Source organism: Styela clava, chromosome 11 (genome assembly GCF_964204865.1).
Source record: "Styela clava chromosome 11, kaStyClav1.hap1.2, whole genome shotgun sequence".
Classification (NCBI taxonomy): Eukaryota; Metazoa; Chordata; class Ascidiacea; order Stolidobranchia; family Styelidae; genus Styela; species Styela clava.
The window spans coordinates 19,831,189-19,857,977 of record NC_135260.1 but is presented as its reverse complement, the minus strand read 5'-3'; the positions used below and the strand labels follow the sequence as shown (position 1 = coordinate 19,857,977).

The 26,789-nt window shown below is 34.2% G+C and overlaps 2 protein-coding genes across 2 annotated transcripts; one reads left to right on the top strand and one right to left on the bottom strand.

The window, feature by feature from the left end:
• The first annotated feature begins 1,567 nt into the window (after positions 1-1,567).
• On the top strand, positions 1,568-8,374 carry LOC120347481 (uncharacterized). Its single transcript, XM_039417480.2, has 6 exons — positions 1,568-2,029; positions 2,561-2,753; positions 4,880-5,016; positions 5,466-5,590; positions 5,784-5,902; positions 6,462-8,374. Exons 1-6 carry the CDS (start codon positions 1,984-1,986, stop codon positions 6,526-6,528), a joined length of 687 nt encoding a protein of 228 aa, XP_039273414.2. The 5' UTR covers positions 1,568-1,983; the 3' UTR covers positions 6,529-8,374.
• A 1,700-nt stretch (positions 8,375-10,074) lies between these two features.
• On the bottom strand, positions 10,075-25,460 carry LOC120347059 (uncharacterized). The gene is made up of 15 exons (XM_039416874.2): positions 25,225-25,460; positions 24,247-24,468; positions 23,712-23,839; positions 23,034-23,153; positions 22,529-22,621; positions 22,353-22,453; positions 19,588-19,694; positions 18,842-18,921; positions 17,574-17,760; positions 16,813-16,972; positions 15,862-16,361; positions 14,695-14,871; positions 14,204-14,397; positions 13,402-13,612; positions 10,075-12,693 (listed from the first exon to the last, which is right to left on the bottom strand). Exons 1-15 carry the CDS (start codon positions 25,328-25,330, stop codon positions 12,545-12,547), a joined length of 2,535 nt encoding a protein of 844 aa, XP_039272808.2. The 5' UTR covers positions 25,331-25,460; the 3' UTR covers positions 10,075-12,544.
• Positions 25,461-26,789: the final 1,329 nt, after the last annotated feature.

Below are 26,789 nucleotides of genomic sequence, written 5' to 3'. Positions count from 1 at the left end.
GTCAACCATAAACAACTGCACTAATAATTTTACTTGTTTTTAAAACTTTTCATTTATTTCATTATTTACGTTGCATCCACGTATTTCAACGTGTTTTTTGAATAAAACATACTTTAACCTTACTATCTGTTATTTGTATCTTATTGTTTGCTACTTATTTTTGAAATGGGGCGCAAGACTTGACTTATTCTAAAAAGGGGGCGTGGCTCAAGAAGCTCGAAAACCATTGCTCTAGAATGTTTCATTGGGGTTCCGTTTTACTATGAAGCTTGAAAACCACCGATAAAGACAATAATGATCAATTTTTTAGTATACATAATATACGTTTATGTGATGTCACAATTGAAATATTAAATGAATCAGCTGAACACCATACAAAAGATATAATGGCATATTGGTACGAATCATTTTATAATAACGTCAATTCAAAAACTTTAACCTTTGGCCATCAATGCTATGATAGCATTGATGACCAAGTGTTATATATAAAATTTGACTACTTGCGTTTTTGGGAACAATTGGATTGCCGCATGTCGATTTTCACGAGGAAGTTTTTAACCTAGAACTTGACATTTCTGAACTTGCAATATACAATTACTCAAAATATGATTGAAATTCCATTTCCTTTACTTGTGTAATTCCTCATATATTGATTTGTTACGATCACAATCGCAGAACGATAATATGGCAACAGACACGTTTTTGTCATCCAAATGTCAAGGCTAATTGTCTTTTATTGATAGAAAAAAGTACAGATCATCCTTCAAAAATAGATTGTAGCCTATGCTGGTTACAACAACTTTTGATTTAAATTATCTTTTAGTTAAATGTACGTTACCCCGAGCTCGTTTAGGTATACGTCAGAATAGATGAGACTATGGATGAATTAACTTGCACTTTATAATATTTAGATAAGTATTTGAAATTTCAACAATACCGATATCATTTCAAAATAAGTAGTTTTGGAGTCAAAAGTTCAAAAAATGAAAATAAATATAGATATCTTGTGTTACTAGTACTAAATTTAGCAAATATTAACTCATAATAAATAATAATATAATTTTCTCTCGAAGCCATAAATTGTCATGTTCAAAAATGTAGAACTATATAATATGCTTTGTTCTTAGCATTGGTAAATGACTTTACAAAATGAAGGACATCACAAATCTAATAAAGTTCGCTAGTAAAATTCTAAAATATATTTGCACAGACCTCCGCGATGAAGCTTTAGTTTTAGAATCGGTGAAAATTCCACACATTTTCATAAATTGTCTATTTTAGTTAAATTTATATTAATCGGTCAAGGATGTTTATAGTTAATCCTACTACACTCACATAAATTTCATACTTAGTGGTAAATTTATTTTATACATGGCCTATCAACCTTCAGATGTGTCTCGATTTGCCTTTTTTGGTGACCGCTATTGATTACGTTGTTACAGCGATTTTTTCTTTTATGTAATACGAAACTTTTTTGCCACCGATTATATCACTTTCGTAAATTATAGGTGATACGTGGAATATGATCAGTGATATAATAATAGATTTTCATTCATTTCAAGTGCGTGGTGAATTACGTTCGTAGAAAAAGGATTCTTAAATCGATTTTAAATAACTTTATATCGAGTTTTGTCAGCGGGTGAGCAATGAAGTAAGAACTTTCATTTGAAGATTTGAAGAACGGATGAATATTTGTCGAGTATCGATATCAGTTTTAGCTATTCGTTTTTCTTCAAGAAAACTCCAGAAAGTTTATTTACTACTGTTTGATGGGCTTTATATATGTTCTGAATAGGACTGTAAAAGTATTAGACGTGTCAAAAACGGTAATCGGTATTAGGGTTTGTTTAGGAAACTTTATTTTGTGGTTCATTCAAAAACTCAGACTTAATTTTTTCTGAAATCTTTCTGCCATTTTGTTGCATTTTTTTCAAAAGTTTAGGATATTTATTGCACAATTAATATATAATTTATAGGATAACAATGTCTGCAAATGCAAGTTTTCTATTCTTCTGCTGCTACTTTGTCGGTGAGTACTTTTTCATACTTGGGAGATGAACTAAAGAATTTGTATCATGTATGTATTCATTCAGGGTGTCTGGTAAAAGTAATAAAAACTCAAAATATAATTTAAGGTTGAATTTTGTCTGGGTAGAATATTAAATGGAAGAAATTGTTCGCGGGTGGAACTTTTTGAAGAAGGAAATTTATAATTCGATTTAACGTGGATAAATTTCCACTGGTGTAATTCAGTATCACCACCCGTATGAATATAATTTAGTTGAACGAGCCATATGTACCAGAAGTCTCTGGAATGTTTACCCTATTCGTAACATTATAAATTCGACCCGGGTAATTTAAGAAATAACACAGCTTATAAAACCTTTCAACTTGGCATTGTCAAGAAATCTAAAAATGCTATGAAATTGTATGAAGTATGTCCTTTATTGTATTACCATAACCTGGTCGGTTGCTTGCTCAAACAATTTTCTGTGAGATGCTACTAACACCTAAAAATTTTGAATATGGATAGGAAACATGGTTCAAATAACTTTTACAGCTTTACTATTCACTTTGGACGCATTCGACGACGTTCCACATCACACATGTGACTACAATAAAGAATGTGAAATTAAAACAAACGGCGAGTCAGTGTTCTGCTGTGGCGATTGTGGAACATCAGTTTGTTGCAATAATTCAACCAGAGAATTGAATGTTTCAAAATGTGAGGCGGAGAAAAAAGAAATCGAAGGGTAAGTGAATATCCTCAATAGATTTGTCATGCTAACCATGTAGAGATGGAGTAAAAAAAATTCAAAATGGGGTTGGATTTTGAACTGGTTCGGGGTTGAACTGAATTGTATGGACAGGACAGGCATAAATTACTGTGGGATGAGATAGGGCAGAAAAATATGTCACATGGACAAGCCTGGTTATAGAGATGGTGTTCATACTGTTCAAACAAAAAGAATCTCTTTTTTTGTAAATACGATAGCAATCGCTTTGCAGGTAAATCCCTTTTATGGTTGTGGAAGATCGAAAAAGTGACATTATGTTGTTTTGTGAATACAATTGCTCCAGGAAGCGAGTCGATTCGTAATCGATTGTATTCTTGGTGAATGTACCACTTTTCTATACGCGCATTGATTTCTTGTTTGGTGGCTGTCATCGAATTAATTTCGGTAACCCACGTAAACTCGTGAACTCAACTTTTGTAGCTTCTAAAATCAAAAACAAACATATGACAATATAACAGATAATAATTACACGTAAGGATACGTATACAATAGATCCGATTTAGTGATAATGTTGTTTGTTTTGCATGCAAATTACAGCCTTCTACGTCGTGCCGAAATAACGATTAATAAATACTGAAAACTTACGTTGGTGACGTTGCGATAAGTGTGCGGGTCACGTTACACGAATGGACAAAATGCAACTCGCTTGCAAAATTGTCGTTAACTTGTTTTTTTTACAAAGTTCCACAGTTTATTAATTTCCACTCATTCAAGCCATAGTTTGTATTTTTATGTTAACAGTCAAGATTAGCCCATCAGCAGTACATAATCTAATTATATCTGGAAATTTTGCTACGTACACACTCAGCCCCAAGCAATGTTTGTATTTAAGAAACTTGAAAACGGCACAAAATTGCGATTTTTGTTCATGTAACTCTAACACTTGAACAAGTAAATCAATATTTGCCGTTGTCTATTCGTACTATTCTTTATCCATATATAGCCCTAACATAACGTATGTATATATATTACAACGATGTTTTAATATCGCTCCAAACAAGGCTTCGCTTAAATATAAACAGTGACGAGTTTATAGGAAAACGGAATACAGGCTCCAGGATCACTAAATTACTTACAATCAGGACAAATAGATGAGCCTCAGTTGATTGCGATTTATTCTAGACTCTAACCCTGTTTCCTTCCTTATTCAATTTTTGAAAGGTTCTCGCATTAAATACTTAGCTATATTGGGGTTTGTACTTAAAAAATTATCACTCGCAAGGTATACTAGAAAATGAAAGTATTTTGTAACATGTTCTTCAAACGTAAATGTTAGATAAAATTCAGATTTTTGTACTTTTTTCTATATAAACATACCATCATGTTAACCTGCAAACACATAAATTAGGATGTTCACAAGGATCAAAAGATATCAAGATAAACCATTTTCCAATATTTTTCATTATATCGCAAAATATATGCCTTTGATGATCCAAATCAGGCTCTGTGTATCTTGTTTCATAATAGGTGTGACTATCAAAACCGGCGTGGCTATCAAATAAATTGTATGATGCCGAACAAAGCAAGTAATTCATACATAATTACTAAAAATTTGGTATACTCTCGTAGTATGTGTACCAGGTTAGAGTTAGGGCATAATTTTAATTCGATTTTTTTTATTTTAGTTCTATTACGAGTTCAGGGACTGGCTGTGTTAGCCAAGTAAATATACCCCCTGTCCATAGGTTATAGTCCCTTTACACAACTTGATTAAAATAGTCGAACAAAATTAGTTATCGCCATATTGGTACACATACTCCTGGAGCGCCAAAAATTTAAATTCGAGTTTGTGAAAACTGCAGCAAAGCTTATAAGAACCAACCAATTTTGAACTATGTGATCACTCACTCAATTTTTTAAATTGCAAATTGGGAAGAAACCAAAATTTCCCAAGTAAGTTTCCAACCAAGTATATCCCATAGCATTTTAGCAATTTAATTTTTCGTCGTTTCATGTGTGCACTTGTTTAAAATTTGCAATATTGTTCGATCGATAAATCTTGCTGGATAATATCTAAACTGAATGAATAGTTGTCCGTGATGTATAAATATTTCTAAACAAATCGAAATTTGTCACAACAGGTCGGCATCAATGTTGGGTTTTATTATCGGGGGAATGGTTGGTTCTTTTGTTCTTGCAATGAGTTCTCAGTATCTTATAAAAAAATTAATTCAAAAAATACGAAAAATGAGGAATGGATTTCAACCTCAAGGAAACGGTGAGTTTTCACTTGTGTGGCAAATATTTTCGGTATTATCAAGTTCAAAAAATTAGAGGAAATTCGTGGGCTTCGGTCATAAATATTATTCCCACGCTTAAATAAACTTTTTTGTTTAATAAATCTGACTGATATGTTTTTTTCGTGATTTTGGATCCATTTTACGTCTGGGAATAAAAGAAGTATGAATAACATGGACGAGTCAATTTAATATCTCATTTTTAGTTCATTTAAATTCATTGTTTCCAAACTTTATAGATAATAAAAATATTTGTATTAGAATATATGTTTGTAATAATAAATCATTTTGCAAACTTTTGTGCAGAGAATTTCAGATTATTGTGAAATTTTAAGTACAATCATACACAAACAGAAGTTCAAGTGTTATAAATTATGAGAAATTTTCCTATAATTTTCACATAAAAATAAAAAGCAAATTTATATTCAAGGTACAACCGGAAATGACCCACACACAACAACAATTGCTGTCAATGAACTTCCTCCATTATATGAAGATATTCAACTTTATCGAAAACTTGAATCAAGAAATGTTCAACGACTGCATCATACAGAGGTAAACAAACAGTTTTCGATACATGACATAAATGGAATTAATATTTACCATTATAGGCAGGAGAAAGACGACGAACAAACCAAATAAAATCTCTATGCATGAATTCATACTCATTTCGTTCTGCCTATAAAAAATATATTTTTGAAGTGAAAAAAAACTATCAATAATTTTTGTATTGCTTTAATTCCGACAGGAAGTTGATGAAATAAAAATTAAAACATCTACATTATCTGAAGAAAATATATTACCTCCGTCATATAGTTCAATTTTTTCTGCGATAGAAGAGGAGAACAAACAACATAATGAGCAAAGGTTAACAAATCTATACATTTTAAACTAAACTAAATACAACCTAACGTAACCAAGTCCGAATTTAATTCGAACATAAAATTAACTCAGGTAATTCATCAATTTCGAAGAATAAGCGCGAATAAATATCTATAAATATACAAATATTTGTTTGTAAATTTTTATAAGATCCGTCAATTCGCTTTTAGATCTGGAAGATATGACGTGATATTAAATAATATGCATTGATCGTTTATAAGGTTGGCAAACACATTAAAAAAGACTGATAACATGACCACCAACATTGACAAGTCGATTAAATTTTTTGTCCGAGGAGAAAGTTTCGCACATATTTTCTTCCGAGTAAAATTTTGACACAATCTGATATTTACGTATGTTTTGCATATTTGCTAAGCAAATTTTCTCAAAGAAAAAACTTAAATTCATAGGCCATACAAAAAGCTGTTCATCTTGGAGAATTTGTCTATTGCTAATTAATCAAAAAAATTTCAACTGGTTCCTAATCCGACTAGTAGCTAGTATTAGGAAATAATTATTAAAATTTTGTATTCGACATTTCTAGAACGGCGACAGTGTCCATACAAATCCCAGACAGTACAGACACAGCAGTGTCATCTACATCGGAATGACGTGGCATCAGTCTAAAAAAACTCCAGATCGAATGTATTTTTGATGATGTGATCTTTATTCCGGTGTTATATTGCATGGGACAGGCTGCTCTGCCATTACTAAGGAACGCGGAACAAAAAGAATGGGATAACAAATTGCCATGCTGAAAGTATGGCATACAGCCGTAGAAGAATTGTCTTGGTTGTCGTGGAACGCTTTGTTTGACAGAAGCATATTTGCGAAACGACTAATATTCATGAAATCAAAGACGGATTAGAGCTAATGCGTTCAAACTAATTCCCTGGACATCTCGTCCCTGCACTAACTAATGTTCAATATTTATTGTTCAAATGGTGCGATTGTCACGGATTTATTGTTAATGCTAGGTTATTCATACTGTTTATTTTTGTTATGTTCTAGCGGTACTGTCGCTGGTATTCTAATAATCCATAGACGACATTCTTTTTTAAGTAATTTTGTATCGTTTCTAATGTTATAGAATAAAGAGACAATGCGCAAATATATGGATACGAAAGTCCAATAACTACGCACATTCCGTGCGGCTCGCAGAACATTCTTGAGTTATTCTAAAACTATTCCAACTGGAAATTGCCCTTTCCCTAATCCCGACGTCGAGATTGATTTTTGTGTAAAAATAACAGAATTTCAATGTATCTATAAACCTCAAGACGGTGGCAATATGGGGATGACGTCCTGTAATAGGTACAATGGGAATGAATTGTGTTCCGCAGACAGGACCATGCCGATAACAGGAGTCGCGCAAGTCATTTCTCTTTTGGAGAGACGCTTTGTGACTTTATTTTAGTAAAACACTCCTCTATTTTCAATCGTTGGTCATGTGACAGCAGTGACGAACCGCAGAGTTGACTTAGCGCCACGCGATCCAACTTTATTTTATCTGGGTCTTGAGTCCCAACTTGGACGGACTTGGTTGTTCTTTTGCGATTGCACCAGGCCTGCTCACGCCGCCTGCAAGTAATAAAATTAGTCAAATATAACAAATCATCATAATAATGAGTGTAATAAAAGTGGTGTTCGAGATAAACTGGGAGGAAACGTATTTCCTTACCCACAACAACGTTAAACCACAGTGTCTGGTGTGTTTTCGAGTAATATATGTCACGAAAGAATGTAATTTTAAGCGAAATTACAAAATCAAACACGAGAAAAGATACCAAAAGTATCACGGTATTTCTCTGGAAGCAATTTTAAAATAACGGAAGGCTTTATATAAAATATAAAAACTTATCAAAACCCTAAACGCTACTCAAACTCGCGATGTTTTGATCACTTTTGGTTTTTATCAGACTGCGGCCCGCGAGACATCCTCAAAAGTTTTTGTGGCCCTGCAAAGTCGTACCCTTGGACCACCCTCGTTTATATATATCACTGTCTATGACTATGTTTTTCGATGTCATATTTGAGTTTTGCAAAATGCATTTGATTGCATCGATCTGCTTGAGTTGAGTTGGTGATGCTTAGCAGAGACTTCTTTGAATAAAATGAAGGACAAGCGTGGTAAAGACGGTCATGATTGATCGACACAAGATAAAATGAAAAGCAAACTTATGTTCCGGACACCGGAACGTAGTATGTGTACCAGGTTAGAGTTAGGCCATAATTTCAGGTGCAAATACTACGGAAGTCACTTGGCTGGTTCTCGAACTTGTAATAGAACTAAAATAGGGAAAATTGGAATAAAATTATGGTTTAACTCTTGGTACACATACTACGTTCCGGTGTCCGCCATCTTGGTTCACATACTACGGGAGTACCGAAATATGTGTTCGACATTAAATAGGTAATTTTGCATTCATATCGTTTTTATTTTGCTGACTGGAAAAAATAAACGTCTATGACGATGATCATAAATTGCGATAAAAGTGTGATTTTTCCCAACGAAAAGACTCACCCAATCAAAACAACTATTTAGCGAAAGGATCAATATGGACGAACACTTTGTGTAAAATTGCCTCAGGTATTGAGAATGACTGACATAATCGTATGCAAAGCACGAGACAGACGTTCCATTTTTTGATCTCTTCTTAATCCTGATAGCTTCATATTTAACTTGACATAAAATATAGTCTACTACCTTCGTCGTGAAGCGAACGTCTAAGTGACATTGATGGTAAGTGCTGCAATGACTTAACAAGAATGTGATCAGCGTATGTTAACTTTCAATTCAGAAAGCATATGTTGCACAGTTAGGACTATTCATGAATATTATAAGCTAGGAGTGTTTCACGAAAAATAATCGACGTTCGTATCACGAGAATATGAATGAACACATGAGCTAAAGTATACTTTACGAACTTTTTCGAAAGTAATTCTAACAGAACTAAAATGTAGTTTAAACGGAAATTGATAAAAATCATTCTTCTTAAGTCAATCAAAGCGCATTTTCGATAACACTGATTTTCTATCGGCTTTCTGCGGAACACCGCAGTTACGAGGAAGACTTTCTAGTGGAATTATTTGTCACGATCGTTTAAAATTAGGTTTTATGGTGACAAATAAAATAAACAAATTATTAAAAATTTTATAAAATGAGAACGTACATGGTTTAGCTGAGTTTATTGCGTGTTAATAAGAAACAACTATGCCACCCCTGAAATCCATAAATCTTGCTTGCTATTATATCATGAGAGGAATTTATTACTTATCGATCTTGATCGGTAAGTATGTTATTAGGTATTTTTATTAGGTATATTTATATATACACGCGATATCTCACGAAAGCGAGGTTGAATCTGCTCCAAATTTTGCAATTGCATTCATCATATCTCGGACCAGAAGCCTATTGTTTTTGGATGAATTATGTCGTATAATTAGCGAGTTATAAAATAAATTAGTGATAGGACAATTAATTAGTGTAAGAAGACATTGTGTCGCTATGGAGTAAGAGCGGATGAATCGAAATCGCAGTTTATGTTTTGGGGGATCCCCTAACTTTCGATCGATTATTCTTCGGTCTCTGACCGATATTCTCGTTTGGTCATTAAGACTTGTCATCAGCAATTGATTGCCGATGTTATTTACGAGGCACGCTGCACGTTACACCAATTACTCATGATGAATGGATATTTGAAAAATAAAAGCTAAAAAACGTGACACACCCAGAACAAGTGTAAAGAAAAACTTCGTGATTGTCTTTCTTCAATCACAGGGGACCGAATCTTCACTCGGTGACGTCATAGTGAAAAAGAAGAAAAAAGTTCCCGGCCGCGCTGTTGTTGAACAATTCTGGAAATATATTTTGTCATTTTTTGACCACAATACTAGCGCGAATGTAGGTCTTGGTTGTGAACTGGCTTCCGCTCACCGGCCTCCTTCAGAGCGGCTATTTAACACAGATGGTGTTGTAATGTCGTCGTTACGTAACCACCTGTTTAATAACATACCAATACTCACAAATGAAATCCACACCTATAAAAATGAATCATTGTTTATAGACAGCCTTGAAAATTTATCGCGAAGTACAAAATAGTGTCCTAGTAGCCTCACCGTCAACCACATTCTGATTTGCATTTAAATAAAAAGAATGAAAGGAAGTTGTTTATTAAGAAAACACCCATTGGCAATGCATCATTGTTCTATGATCAGTTTAATTAAAGAAAATACATGGTTCTGCAATAGCCAACGACATTAAACAGAATTTTTTTTTTTTCATTACAATCAATTTTTAACATCAGTTGACGACATTGTTCGTACTTTGAAGGTCAATATTTTAGTTCAGAATTTAGTGGTAAATTGTATACACCGATAGCTACAATTAAAAATGACATATTCAATTCCTGTTTCTGGGTTTCATACTTTAAAAAAATCACTTTTAAGCCACGACGCTCAAACGAAATTCAGGGATCGTTTATTTTATGATCAACCTTTCGCGTGAAAAATTGATTCAAAGCATGATGATAAGTCGAGGGTCTCAAAACAAGAAGCGAATACTAAACTTTGAAAAAAATCAAATCAAAAATATTGCAAAGAAATATGTGCTCTTAAGCTGAGCAGTCCTCATTTCTACAAACTCCATTAGTTTTGTTTTAAAGGGAGATTTCAGAAAAAAGGGAAATATGCAGTTTCTCACTGGTACAAAAGCAAAAACGGGGCAAAATTTTGATATTCAACCTTTTATCACAATATATTTGTGATATAAAATATCGATATGTGGCGAATTGGAAACATGAATCAATGAAAAAAAATGATTTTCTAATTTAGGTATGAAATGTTCACAAAACCGACCAAAACAATGATAAAACCCTAATTTAAGTTTTCAAATACTCAATCTAGGTTATGTACAAAAAGTGAAAATGTTTAAATGAAGGCATAATTAGATATGTGTAATGATGTAAAAAGGCATTTATTCCAATTTGGTTATTTTCACAAAATGTCAATATCAACAAAAACGATGCCTTCCTAATATCTAATCATAAACTGGAGCGAGATTCACCAAAAAAAGTTTCAATAAAAAGTCACAGGAGTTTAAAAATCGAAAATATGTTTTCCTCATTATCTTAAAACAGCCTTTTCAGGTTTCGCCTTTATCGAATAAAGCCTTCGGAGTGGTAAATAGAATTCAATTGTATGTTCAGTTACAAAAGCAATAGACTGTAGGAAAAAATCTTTGCAGGACATGAATGCGAAATATTTACACATAAATTAATAGACAACGTAGTTTCGATAATAAATATCTAAAATATATGATTACTACTTTACAGGGTTGCGTGTTGTGACTTATATCATGTCAATTTGCTAACAATTTTCCTACAATTCTTACACAAATATCAAATGACTTCAATAACAATAAAATTTAAAAAAGTATACAATATGTATCATACATATAGGTGTGTCCTCAAAATAAAAAAATACAAATTTAAAAAAAGGAACACACACTGAATGATATGCAAAAAACGAAATATTATACTGTCAGACAAATTAGCAAAAAATTTCATCAACGAAATACAAATAATTGTAAAAATCTTTTCACAAATTTTATATTAAACAATGATACTATTTTACGTCCTGCTTGGCAAAACATAACCAACTTTGAATTGAGTGTAGACATCAATCATATTACGGTATATTATTTATATGATAAATGCAACATGGTATTGTATTCATGCTACATAGCAAAGTTTCATCATATCATGGAGTGGAGATCAAATGTGTTTATCGATTTGACAAATTTATTGAAAAATGACCTATGTTATCCTTGAAATATGCATATAAATCAGGCAAGTAAAACTTAAGAGCATCTACAACTATGACCTGGCCGGGGGTAATAGCAAGTGAACAAAGCATCCGATTTGTTTAAAATTTCAAATATTCTTCAATTGTCCCGACAGTTATGAAGAATCCCCCTTTGCATCTGGGGATATACTGAGAAACCTTAACATCAATAATTTTACATCATATGATAATAGAATAAAATTTTCTATAGATCATGATTAGAATGCAAACTATTTTTATTCAGATACTTTTGAATCATAATTTTAGATAACCCTTATGCCATGAATATTGCAACAACAGATATCGTCACGAAATACATGCATGCACAGATAATAATAAATTTGAGCAATTTTTGTTTCACACATTACAAGTGAGGTCAATAGAGGTCCACAAAAAATTGGCCCCGAGAAAACACTTGGCCCACAGTTTGTCGATCACTGATTCAGACTATAATACACCTTATACCCGATCTGAATAAAAATAATATCCTACTACTTCAGTCTTCGAATAATTAGTTAGATAGTAAAAACAAGAGGCAATATTTTGTTTAAATGAAAACAACCTATCGGCATATGTTCATATCGCATCCAAAAATTCAGTTCATCCTTTCTCTCATTATATATTTTTAAACCGATCCATTGCATCTTATATTATTAGACATACGTTACATGATCATTAACTAGATAGATTGTGACTTTTCACTGATAAGGAACACTCGGTTGTAAACATACAACAGAATATTAAAACTTGGCAGTCACAATATAGTTCATAAATTTCCTGTCATCAAGATGTTTGGTTATCATTTGATTTTTCCTCTGCAGATACAGAATCTTGATTTGAAATTGAATATTTGTCATCTATCGGAGGTAAGAGAGACGACGATGGAAGGTCGAGGATCTGTGCTGTGTCAGGTACTTCCAGAATTGGTTTGACTAAAAAATAATTCAAAGGTATACATATAATGAAAAAATAAAATAGCAATTTGGCACTCGTACGAAAAGAGATAGCAATGTACATATATATAACCAAATTGGTATTGGTAGTTGGTACAGAAACAAATTATGTCAATGATTAAGCATCTGCTAATTGGGAAGGGGTCCCAGACTTTAGGAATATTAGAAAGTATGGCGCTCCAGAAGTGTATGTACCTATGTGGAGGTAACTAATTTTGTTCGCCTACTTTACCTCAAGTTGTATAAAGGGACTGAAACCTATGGGCAGGGGGTATATTCACTTGGCTAAAACAGACAGTCCCCGAACTCTTAATAGAACCAAAATATTCTCAGTTGAATCAGAAAGCTTAAGGAAAATCGGAATAAAATTATGGCCTAAACTGGTACATATACTACGGGAGTACCAAAAATATAATTAATGATATGAATTTGTTGTGAAATTGGTGAGCATGGCTCACACAAATCACTCATATTGATGTAAAAGCAAGAGCAAAAATATAATTGAAGATCCTACTGCCTTGGTACTACTTGTACAGCAAACTCTGATATATACAAAAATACCTCATGAAATTTCGAAGTGAAAACACTATTGCTAGAATGGCAAACTTCCAAAAACTAATTATGCTCACAAGTGCTTGCTTAATTAAAAATTAATTAATTAAAAGCATTGAACATTAATAAACTTACTTAATATTGCATCATCCTTCTCATTGTGTAAATGATCGCTACTAAATAATTTGTGTAAATTTTCTGGTAACGGTGAATGACTTGAGTGACTCGTGGTGCTGAGAGTTATAATATCTTCATGTAATTCATCAGGAATGATAGAATCCGATTCCTCTTTTATTGGTTCAAAATGAGATTTCGAATCAGTACTGGTTGTGGTATTTTGTGTGGGCTTTGAAATAAATTATTTGTGTTAGATGTGGCAATGTAGTAAAAAAATTAAAACACTTTGTGTTATTACTCTTGAGTAATAATGAGTTTCTGGTTATCCTTTTGCGATCCTTACCCACTACTTAATAAGAAAGCTTCTTCACTGCTAGTTCAATTCGCCACAACCTATCTGTGCAAATCTGTTTTTTCTGACCCTGTTAGCATCAAAACCAAATCTAGAAAATGTCTGGAAATGTGTCCCAAGCGCAAGATTCTGATATTTCTTTTTTCACTCAAATACCATGTGACATTACTTAGTCCAAACTTGTGGCTGTGATGACCTACTTGTTTCAAATATTTTAAATAAATTAAATTAGGCACCACAACTCTAATATCACAGGTTCGAGTCCTATGTCCACCACTTGGCCCAGAATGTCACAAATTGGGCAAGCAATGCCAAATCATAAAGCTTTTGATTCTTTAAAAAATACTGTCCCATGACATGACCGTAAACCGCTTGTACTAAGCCTCATTCATAGAGTATCTATATAATAACCCAAAACAAAATAAAAAAAGATGAAACAAATTAAAATGGTTGGTTATAAATACTAACCTCAGATGTCTTATGGCTTGAATTGCCTTTCACACATGAGCTTTCTTTATCTGAACAACAATCTTTGCTATGATTCATCATCACAACATCATGATCATGAACGAACGATGATAAACCGTGGAAATGATGATGATGACCAGATTTCATTGAACTTGTCCTTAAATCTCTTCTAGTTGACGAGAGACCACCAGGACCTACAAAAGTATTGCAGTATATAGGATTAAAGAATACAATTTTTTTATTTACCTAGAGAGGGAAAACCAGAAAAAAATTCAATAATATGACAAACCACCTCATGTATTTGCCTAAGAAGGCAAAGTCAGGCCAAGAAACTTCAGATACTTGTTAAGTTTGTTTCAGATACTACTGAGATCGGTACTAATACTAATGAAAAAGATTGATACAGAGTACAATTTCTGCAGTTCCTTACCAAAAAACAATAAAATTCATCTCTGGATAGTCAATATCATGATCAAGAATTAGGCCTATACCTTTAATATCTTCTTCTGATTCATCAGAGGAACTCGACTGATCTTGGTTATTTTCACCAACTTCGTCATCACTTATATCACTCGTATCACTATCATCATCATCATCGACTTCTTCTGGAGAAACTTCCGCACCAGGGAATATGTATCGGTATTTTCCGTCATAGTAAAACGAACCAACTATAACGAAAATCATTGATTTTAAGATGGCCAAAATTGACGTAAATCATGTTCTGTGATTGTCAGTGGCGATAAAAAGATCAGGAAAGTTGATACACTCGAGACAAATATAAAATCTTTTAGAGAACTTTTTTATTCCCTGATGACTTGTAAGTAAATCAACGGGGGGGAACTTGTTATTCAAAAATAATATTTTAGATATTCTGTTTGTTTTTATGTGGCATCAACAACTCTTATGCATCATCTTTTTTGAGACCCGACATACAAGGAGGCTCCCACACCTAACATGGACAATAATAATCAGATAGGCAATGCACAACCGGTTCTTGGCACCAAAGTGGCTTGGTGAAGACTATTTTTCAGGGGTCGACAACCTTTTGTCGCTCGTGGTCCAGAATTAGGGGTTGCAAATCTTGGTGGACCGCACATATTTTTTAAGAAAGTTAAAAAAACGAACGGGTGGCTGATGAATCACATTTTTTACACAGATCAGAAGTGGAAATTTTAGACTTTAAATATTAAGCGAACAATGTGACGACTGACTGCAAAAAATTTACAAATGCCATTTAATGTGACACTTTTTGTTGCATTACGCTTGATAGCTTTTCGACATCAGGTGACACACTGGATGAAGTCAAGATTAGAACATTTTCTAAATGGGCATCACTAAGCCTAGTTCTTCGCTTGTTCTTTTTCGAAAATAATTGTCCACACACATATGTACTTCCAAACATCGATGTGAACAAGAACAATAACATATTAACAAAATGATCCATCGCGAGCCGGATTATTTCACTCTCGGGCAGTAGGTTGCCAACCCCTGCTATAATTATTAGAAAAATCTAATATAATATGAGATATCACCACAGACATAGATGTGAAAAACTGGATAAGCCATTCTAAACAAAACAGCCAAGCCTTATTTTACACCATTGGTACATTCATTTAGCTAAGCTGATGCCAATATAGAGTCTATATATATAAATGTACCTGGTAATCTTTTGCTGATGGACTGCTTCCATCTGCTTTTCCACATGTTATTGAAAATTTTTTCTGTTTTTTCTTTTTCATTTGTTTGTTTTTCATCATTTGATTCCGTAGCATGTAATTTATCACCACTTTCTACAAGTTTGGAATCATTTGATTGTTGTAAAGAGGAAATGTTCTTGCCATCTGTTACATTGACATTTGCTGAACTTGAAGGTTTATTTTGAACATTAGATGAAGATTGTGAATCTTCATTATCAGTATTTGTTTGGCAAGGTGTGACATCTGTGGCACTAGAGACTTTTTCAGAATCTGATGATGAAATATTGTTTTTGTCACCCGTGAGGATCGCTTGACTTTCTGATGTAGAAGTTATAGAATCTGTATTTTGTTTGGTATCTTCTTGACTCAGGTCATTTTCTTCAGAATTTGAAGTCTTTGTTGAGGTTTGTTGACTTGACGATGGAGAACTTTCATCAGGTAAGACGTCAATTTCGACAAGTCTGAAAAGATTGTAGAATTGGTTTTTATGTTGGTGGTTGCATATACAAATTAATTTTTTAAAGTAAAACAGTTTGGGGAGATTTCATAGTTGAAGTAAAAATGTATATTTAATTCATTCACAGAACTTATTCTGGGCTGGAATACCCGATACAATTTGCCAACTTTCTGTACTTACTAGTGATTCCCCTTTTTTGGAAAATATATAACCTTCATAAAAACCTTTCTTTGTTTAACATATCCATTATCCATATAAGACTATTTTATCATTCAAATCTGTTTTACTTCTAGGTAGATTATATGACTATAGAGTGGGTGGTAGCAAAGAAAAATTAGAAAACTGGTGAATTGGCTTATTGACAGTATTTAGTCTTTTTAAAAATAAACTGTACTGAAAGCCACTTTCCCTGACAAAAAAAAGTATTTATAAAAGCAAGTAGGCCTATGACTTACGGATCACGTTCTTCTGCGATATCTAGAAATTCAGATCCCAATCTCCTGCAGATCTCAGCTACAATTGTATCACCGTCACCTAATAACTCAACGTCAAATTGTACGTGGGGTAGAGGTTCTCGATTAATGAGTATTTGAGGCACATGGTCAGGGAGAGAACCTGGGCAAATAAAAAAAGATTTAATGAGGAAAAATCCAAGAATTGCAAAATAGTGGTCAGCTTTTACCGCATGCTCTACATCTAAAAATTAGAGAGTGAATTGGGAGAAAAATGAAAGTTTGAATGTTACCTTATTATAAAGACCATAGTATTTAGTATGAAAAAGAAAATCTAAAGTTGCAAAAATAAAGAAATTAGAGTCAATTCTATTATGGGGTGTTTTCAGCTATTGATTTTCAAAGATCCAAAACTTTCCTGTTCTGCCTTGCTTACCCAATTTATTGCAACCTGGGTGAGAAAGTGGGCAAAGACGAACCTGCGACGCCAATTTGTCAAATCTCAATATCTTCAGCATTTGAAGAACAACAATTAGGTCCAATGCCTATGAGACCGTCCCTTAGAAATTTTTAAGATAAACCCATTCCTTCACATTGTGTTTTAAGTCTACTACGTCAACAATAGTATTCAAACTAAACACATATAGTGCCTTAGGTATCACTTTTTGACAGGCAAACCAATATTTTTCTTACTAGTAGTAGTAAATACAGAAGTGCCAATTTATTACCAATTACGAACAACTCGGATAAAAGATAATGCTTACTTGGTATCAAGGCCACTGGTCTAACTTTTAAAGATGATCCGATGACAATGAGTAAGTCTGTATCGTGTTTATCTTTTGACATTTGCCTGTGGAAATGTTCAGGTAGACTTTCTCCGAAAAACACAATGTCAGGTTTCATTATTGATAGTTCTTCATCAGGAGGGCATTTCGGACATCGAGGTACTTTCTAAAAGGATAAATATTCCGGTAATACAAAGCTATACTTTCATTCAGATAAATTCATATAAATTCAGAGAAGCTGGACCATTTTAATATAACATAGGACTGAGGGGTAAAAAGCCTGAGTTTGTTGTAGGGCACAGTGGCCACCCAGTCACCAAGTTTTTGAGATTCGTTCTGAAGAAATAGAGAGAGAAAAGCAAAGTATTTCCAAAATAATTCAAGAGTAGATAAGAATATTAAAAATTCAGAAATTAAAATATTTTTTTTATTAAAATAATATGATATCTATGAAATGATGCCACCTAACATTTGATCAAATCAGATTTCAAAATCAAGATCATTAACCCTTTCCGTGCGATTTTTATTTTTTATTAAATAATCGTTATTTGCTACGCCGATTTTATGCATTTGTACCCCCACAACTAATCGATCGACTAACGAAAAACTAATGATCCTCTGCTGCCCACTGACGGCTCGTTGGAAAGCTTATTTAAAGAGCTTGCAATTGGCGATTAAAAAAAAAAGTTTTATTCTAAGTGGTGGTCTGAGTCACAAACCGGATAGAAAAAAGGCTTTTTTTTCTTGAGAGTTGAAACTTCAAACCGTGATAAAAAAAAAGAAATATTCGCTAAATCCTTGACTGTTACCGCTTCGTGGTTGGCAAACAATAGCATAATATTGCTGTAGCAATTTCGTGATGTATCTAAAAATACTTTGGTACTTGGAAGGGATAATATGTCTTTTATTACCACCCAAAAAACACCGAAATTTGCATAAATTTCAAAAACACTCAATCGTTCTCCCGCAAATAAAATTCCCGTCGTAAACGAAAGCGAGATTTACCGTCGCTTATGTTAATCTCGAAGAAGACTTCTTATCAATAAACTAAAACCCGAAAAAACTAGACCAACAGTTTGCGACCGATTGCTAAATAAAACAGTGGAGTACATCAACGTACCCGCCACAATCTAGCGACTTTTGTCGTTGGTACGTATACGTGCCCACCGGAAAGGGTTAAAATATAAACGTCTGTAGCTGTGACAATAAGAATTATATCTATGCTTTCACATTGAAAATTAACAAACCATGTTGAATATATCTTCTCTGACCACTTCACAATCCACCTTGTAATGACACTTTAGACAAGATGCAGTAGCAAATGAGCCTAAAAAATATATAAGTTTTTAGAAAAATCAGATGTACATTGGCTTACTCAGTTAACATGAATGATTCCTAACGTAGAAAAACTATGAAAAATTCTGGGTTTACTTAGGTTTGCAACTCCAAGCACTCCCAGAACTATTTAATTCGCACAAAAAATATGGCTGCTCTTCCTCGTGAATTAGCAAATACAATAATAAACGCTCGAAACTGAGTATATGTACTGAGTATATGAATAGGATTTGGTCAATTTTGGTATTGTATTTTCGGAGCTCCCAAAGTATGTGCAACAAGATGGCGCACAACCTTAACATATTATGTGTACCAGGTTGGGGTTCAGGTTGTGCGCCATCTTGGTTCATATACTTCGGGAGCGCCGTATTTTCATTACAAAAGATGTGCATTCTTTTTACAATAGCATGTTCTATGCATTATATTAATATTGAAAAGGCCTCATTTCATTAAATACTGACTTTTACAGGTAAAATGAAATAGTTATCTGCAGTGCAAATCATTAGTTTTCAGTTTATATTTTGATGATAGATGATATCCAAATATATTCGAAAAAAGTGAATATAAAATAAATAATTTGTGGAAAGTTCCAGACATTTCAAGATTTTACTTCGAGTTTAATACTAAATTTTCTTTAACATCTTCTATATTAACTTACCATGGCATTGAATAACTTTTGATATACCCGAAACTTGTTCTAAAGTATCAATGTTTTGAGTGTAATTCCTGAGCAATCTTTCAGTCTTTTGTAGCAATGATATAAACCTGGAAATGGGGAAGATGGAAATTAAGTAAAGAACATCGGATCCTACTAAGATTTTAGTTCATCAAAATTTAAATCTTAAATCAAAAATGTCAAATATTTGAATACATAACAGTCCACATGTATTCGGATTTGAAACAATTAACCGGTAATCTACCTCAATTTCTGCCATATGGGACAAAGCGAGTATTTAACAGGTTTCTCATATAGGAGGAAAAATATAAAAGCAGTGCTTATTTGGGTACTCTCGTAGTGTGTGTACCAGGCAGGGCTGGGGAGCCGGAGCTGAAGTCGGAGCCTGGAGCCGTTACATTTTGATGGAGCCGAAGTCGGAATTGGAGCCAAGCTTTTCATAACAGATGGAGCTGGAGCTACCAAAAATTTAGTGGCTCCAGGCTCCAGCTCCTAAATATCTCATTTTTTGTTTTTCAAATTTATAATTTTTTTCTGATAGCGTTACAAATGATAAAATCTTTTCTTTTCAGCTTATAATTCATTTTAAAAATTTTAGTTCCTACTATTTTTTAAAAAGTTTTCAGTTATTCTGTATGTTTGAAAGTTTAGTATCAAAATTTGAAGCGGTTCACTTTTATCAAAATTTTGATTCTCATTTCCACTAAGCTGCAATTTTTCATGATTGCGGTCAAGCTCAAAAACCCTAACGGCCAGGGATTTTCGAAGAAGTGATTTTGGAATTTCCATGTAACATATTATGATTTTTTCGTGGCGTTGAATATCCAATCCATTTCAAATGTCTTCAATTCTGTTCAACATATCTCGAGATTGAGTCGTTTTACGACAAAAGAAAGGTTTAACTACTCCAAAATGCTCCGCAGCAGTCACCTGGCATAAAAATGTATGGCAAAGTGCCCCATTATATCTTGTTTTGATCTATAAAATAGCATGTTCTGGAGAAAAGTCTCATCAATTTCCGTTGTTATTTTTTGAATATATAAAAAGTATATCGCGAGTATTTATTTTAGTGACTGTATAATTTTCAAAGTCAACCGGTAAATAATATGTCGTAGGCAAAAAATATAATGAGATTAACCTGATTAACAAGGCATTTTTTTTAGCTGTTGGGAGTCTCCCAGAACAAAGTTTATAGTGTTTTCCTTTTCATTTTAGTATCTTATAATAACTCTCCAATGTGGAAACTCGGCTTGCGAATTGACTTCTCTATTTATCTTTAACATCTCATCGCTGATAATTATGAAAACGCCTCGATTCTAGAACCAACTTTTGGCCTGATTTGGGAGAGGGGGACGGCATCTAATTGGGTGACGATGGTAATTTCCATTATTTTGGGTCTGCTTATTCAATTTGGACCATAAAATCCTGCCCTCCGTCAGGCCAGTTTAAATTATCATGAGTTGAAGGGCTATTGCCGTTACTATCACATGTGCGTTGCATTTCGTGAAAAGCGTCAATTGTTTTAGTCGCCATAAACATTAGGCCATAACATCTTTTATTTCAGTGTTTATTTTTCCCTTAATCACAATTTCTCAAGACATATGTTTTGTGTCGCGCACCATATTTGTGAGAAAACGAGTTATTACATAATCACCGGTGATGAAATTCTAAGATAAATAAAGAAGTCAATACGCAAACCAAATTTTCCTGATTAAAAAGCGACATTATAAAATACTGAAAATAAAACAGAAAACACCATAATTTTTGCTTTAGAATGGCCCACGACAGATTTTATTTGGCCGGCATGATTGCCAGTTATGTTGAACACAATTAAATTAAAATAAAAAGACAGTTATTATGGGTTAAATATTATGTGGTAGAAAAAGTCATTATGAGCTATTTTACCGAATGCGCAAACGCTGCGACCATTCCAGAAGCCGATATTCCTTCCCGTCTTATTGTGGGGTGGGTTATATGTAAAACCCTTATATGCTGGGTAGATCGATTCGCCCGGAAATACAGCATAAAATAACTCTCAGTGGATTCAAAAGTTACATGCAGGAACAAAAAGGAATTATCATGACACCAACTTGAAGGGTGTTTACAGCCTAAATAACATGCCACACTTAGAAAACAATTAGCAAAATGCGTTATTGGGCTGCACTACTGATAATGGCTATGGAGCCGGAGCTGGAACTAAAGATTGAATACACTGCGACTCCGGAGCTGGAGCCGGAGCCATCATGATTTCGAACCAGCTCCCCAGCCCTGGTACCAGGTTAGGGTTAGGCCATAATTATATTCACATTTTCCGCATTTTAGTTCTATTACAAGTTCAGAGACTGTCTGCCTTAGCCCAGTGAATATACCCCCTGCCCATAGGTTTCAGTCGCTTCACACAACTTGATGTAAAGTAGGAAGACAAAATTAGTTATCTCCATATTGGTAGTTGGTACACACACTTCTGCAGCACCCTCATTTGTAGCGACTTTTAGCAAGTGATTGTGAAAAAATATGTGATACAAGAGTCATTAAACATATACCTATATGAAAATTGAATTAGTTACGCAAAATATGAAAACATTTTTTTTAAGGGTTTTTGAGTCACAGTTCGTCCGAGTGTTCGAAGTTAAGTCGAGTACTGGTGGTTACAAGTACAAATCATGACTTGAGTGCACTGCCCCAACACTAAAAAGTACTATCATCTATGATCTATCATTCTTAAAATTTAAAAGTTTGAAAACTACCTGTGACTTCTGCTAGGTTTGAATTGTCCTGGATATATTTCCTTTGCAAATTTAAAAAATGGTCGAGGATCTTGTGTGAAATATGATATATCAAACATCGCCTAGAAACAAAGAAAATATTATTTATGATGTCATGCAATTTGCTCATGAAAACTTTTACACAGTATAAGTCAAACCTGTGGGTCTGGTAGGTCAGGAAAATCAACTGCAAGTCTAGCGTATATTCCATCGCGGGAACGAAAATCTGGAATTCCACATGATACTGAAACCTTGCAAACATAGATTTAAATTAGTGACAACAGACAGAGGGAAGAATTTTCTGAGTTCAATTAAACTCAGTTATAAATGAGCTATGAACTAACCAGAACTAAGCTATAATATCTGTAAATATGGCGTCTAGCTGCTCCGAGATAAATATTCATGTCAAACAAAGAGATGTTTCGCTTCACGGCTTGTCTTCCCTCTCATTTCTGTACTTTAGGGCAGATATAAACTTATAATGAGGGCACCGAATGGCCACCATATAATCGATGGCCAGACTAAAGACGGGCGGCTTTCTGATAAACCTTGATGGTGACAATTTTTTTCGATGAAGTCATTTACGTATATATATCATGTCCCTTCAGTTCTCACTTTGCCTTATTGAAGATTTACATTTTCTGATGATAGAACATCACTCACCCCTGCTCCAGTTAGTACTAATATATTTTTTGCATTTTTTATCAGATTGACAACATCAGACAATGAATTGATGTGGGATAACTTTGGTCGTCTCTGTGGCTCACTCAGAATGTTTAAAACCTGAAATAGCAAAAAAAGTATAAGTTTGAAAAAGACAACCAAAAGAGCAAAGATTTTGATAGCCTGAATATGATTGTGATTTAACGTGGACCTTCTGAATTTAAATTGCGATCTCATATCAATCCTCGAATAGTGTCTGCATCACGATCATCACCAAGCATGCAAAGTTGGCCAGGTGCCACCTCGAATTATAGTGGTTGCTTATTTTTATGGTACAGCCGTACGACGCTTTGGTTGGTTGGATGGTTCATCTTCATTTAGGAGATAACGACAACAGAGTCCCGAGGCTATGGCAATACACGTTAGGTCGGTGCCAAGTCGAGTCAAATACCAATTCTTTCATTTTAGAATTAGAGTGTGGCGGCCCTTCAACAATGTTGTATTAAAAAAGATGCAGTTGCATGTTTCCAATGGCAAAGAGACTTTTCAAAACAAATTTTGTTTTAAAATGCCAGCATCAATTTCATAAATATAACTATGTTTGAGCAATAAGATTTTTCACCAGCGTATGGGTTGTAAGACAGCTTTGTTAGGGTTAAAAGGTAAAAAAAAACTCACAAGTTTCCATAACGTAAATGGATTGATGTCTACAGGTAAACTACTGGATAAACTTGGTACAAGATGGTGAAGAATTTCTCTAGGATCGACGCCTGACAACATCTGTGCATGAACCCATCCAATCATACCTGTGAAGAAAGATACCTTGTCAAAGGAACGAATAATATCACTTTTTTTAAACTTTTTATGATACAATATTACGGCGCTGCAGAGTGGATCGCATGAATGTGTTTAATAATAATTGTCGGGTAGTCCCTAAACCGTGGATCACAAGCCATTGGAGTCTTGAGACTAGTCAGTCTGTAGTCGAGTCAAGTTTTTTAATCGAAATAAGGCTCAGGCATTTGAATAAAATAATGTTGAAAACTTGGAATCTGAATCGAAATTCTTTTAACTCGAATTGGATACAGCTTTGTAATAAAAAAAAGCATCATTACCAAATTATTCACTACTTAAGAATAAGAGGGAAAGGTATTTGAAATTAATAAAATGAACCCTGAAAAAGCGTAATTTTGAATAAAACTCCGCTACAAACCAGCTGGTCTTCTTTGCCAATCCCCAGAGCTTGCATGAGATGATGAATCACTTATGTTGCCGCTATCTTCATCATTGGGATTTTCATTTTCTATATTACTACTATTGCCTGAACTACTCTGGACATCATCTTGTTCAACGGAATGAAAACGTAGATGACGTCCTGGTGCTGATTCTCCACTTTTATACTTTGAATCACCAAGCCCATTGGAGAAATGAGAACCTGTAAATACGAGAAAAAAACAAATTGATATAAACATAAAGCATTGATAGAGTGAAATTTTCCCCACTTGATGCATTTCTAATACCTTTTCTATGTCCGAGGGTTAACATTATAAGCTCACCCAAAGCCAACCAACTGAATCGACGTGTTTGTAGTTGATCTGTGACTTGGTATTTCAGGGCTACGACTATCAATCTTTGAATCTGCCGCATCAAGACTACATAAATGATGTCATACGCAGATATGCATTGAAAATTAGACTCATATTATGATTTTTTTCATTACGACCTCTGGACTTGGACATATTATCAGTATTATAATACAGAAATGACATCACTAGACACTTTGAAATAATGCATTGTATTTTTGTAAATTACGGTACAGAATACAGGAATATACATGACAAGTAAATAATCTACAGTGAAAATTAGCCCAGCAATGTCATCTTAACCATGATGTTAACATGAAGTCAAAGTAAATACGGTCTGACGGTATTAATGTGCTTGGAATTTTGATAAATATTCGAGGAGGTTTTAGCCTAGCAGTCACAGACTAACATAATCAGTTGTGTAACAAATTAATAGAGAAACAAGCGATTGCGACTTTTGTTTTAGAATTTAGAGGGTGATGGCTAGAAACAACAGGACTTCTGGACTTGTCAGAATATCCTCATCCAGTTCATTCGAGTTCTGTAGACTATATGGCTGTACGGTACACAATATACCGGTACCATAAAAACTTTTAAAATAAACTCACTTAAATTGGGTTGAATTCCAAAATCTTCACCCTCAATTCCGGCCTTCTCTTTTCTTAGTTTTTTGTACGGTACAACCAAATCATCTTCATCCATATTATCCGCCATGACACTTACAAAAGCTGATTATCTAACGCTGGAACGCCCTGAAGACAAACCACAAAAGCAACAAAAAACTTGAAATTTGTAAAAATGGACTAGGATTTTAGAAAGATGGCAGAACCACATAAGCCATTGGGATTTGGGAAATCGCAAATCAGAACAAAGGCATAATGTGCAGGAGCGTATACCGGTACCGGATTCGAGATGTGTAATTACAAAAGGGTTGTTATAATCAAGATCTTTGAGAAATTAAGAATTAAATTATATATAAATATTCTTTTATCAACTTTTATGCTATTTTAATAGTAGTGTGGATATCGTACTAAATGGAATCAAAATATTTTAGTTATAGAAAAATTCGCATATGACTCGATGCACCACTAAATGACGAGCCAAATTATAAACTAATAGAAAAGTATATAAAATATGAAGTTTTTAAATGCAGTGAAGTATAAGTTTATTTCAACCTCCTAATCAGCAAAATAAGGCAATAAAGTGATTGTTTGGAACAAATAAATAAAAACCGATTATGAAATCAGGATACGGTAGGCGCAGGCTATTATAGGCTACATAACGTAGGGCTGGCGGGCGCACACTGCTTGCGAAAGCTTTTTATGCGGTCGCGAGATAGGATTTAAAAAAATTGCATAATGCGATCAATGCTAAATAACAAGTTTATATGGGATGAATCCAATGGTAAGATTACTAATTCAAATAACATCCAAGTCGCCGGCGCGGCGGTGTGGCTCAACGGGCTAATCATTAGGAATACGCTCGCCTCCGCACCTCTAATTACTCTGCGTGGGTTCGCAGGTTCGAATCCCATGCAGAGATGTTTATGTGCGAGAGGATTGCTGGACTCCTCGCCGCCGTTGGGTGGTTCACGTAACCGCTGGTCGGTTACGGCTTCCTCCACCACCAAGTCCATGCTTCCGAAAACAAACAATATACCTAATCCCATACCCGACTTGGAATGGTAACCGGACGAGAGTCCAAGTCCATGCTTCCGAAAACAAACAATATACCTAATCCCATACCCGACTTGGAATGGTAACCGGACGAGAGTCCGTGGTTCGCCATATTGATAAGCCATCTTATCGGCTTTCCTCTCCCCCGGGATAAATATGTAAATCCTATCCTCTCTTCGTTAAATTTAACTAAGTACTTTTGTATACCGGATTTATGATTTTGGCACTATGGCAAATGTATGAAAGCACATGCAATAGTAACTTTTAGTTCCAGCATTCAAAGAAAAAACGCAATGATCAAGAAGGGATTGAGAACGGACAAGTGAATGTATCGACAAATGAATATTTTTTGATTACCTTGGTTCGTAGGTTCGAATATCAGGAGGAGTAAATTATGTGTGATAGGATTGCTGGAATCCTCTACGCCGTATGGTGGTACACGGCTTCCTCCGTCATCAAGTCCATGTATCTGAAAACAAATATCTAGCTAACTAATC

Excerpts from the sequence above, each read along its gene's own strand:
- LOC120347481 (XM_039417480.2), top strand. The coding sequence starts at position 1,984 with ATGTCTGCAAATGCAAGTTTTCTATTCTTCTGCTGCTACTTTGTCG. Across the intron at positions 2,030-2,560 it reads CTTCTGCTGCTACTTTGTCG|CTTTACTATTCACTTTGGAC; the intron begins GTGAGTACTTTT and ends TAACTTTTACAG. Across the intron at positions 5,591-5,783 it reads AACGACTGCATCATACAGAG|GAAGTTGATGAAATAAAAAT; the intron begins GTAAACAAACAG and ends TAATTCCGACAG.
- LOC120347059 (XM_039416874.2), bottom strand. The coding sequence starts at position 25,330 with ATGGCGGATAATATGGATGAAGATGATTTGGTTGTACCGTACAAAAAA. Across the intron at positions 23,840-24,246 it reads TTGGCAAAGAAGACCAGCTG|GTATGATTGGATGGGTTCAT; the intron begins GTTTGTAGCGGA and ends CTTTCTTCACAG. Across the intron at positions 16,362-16,812 it reads ATCGCAGAAGAACGTGATCC|ACTTGTCGAAATTGACGTCT; the intron begins GTAAGTCATAGG and ends CAATCTTTTCAG.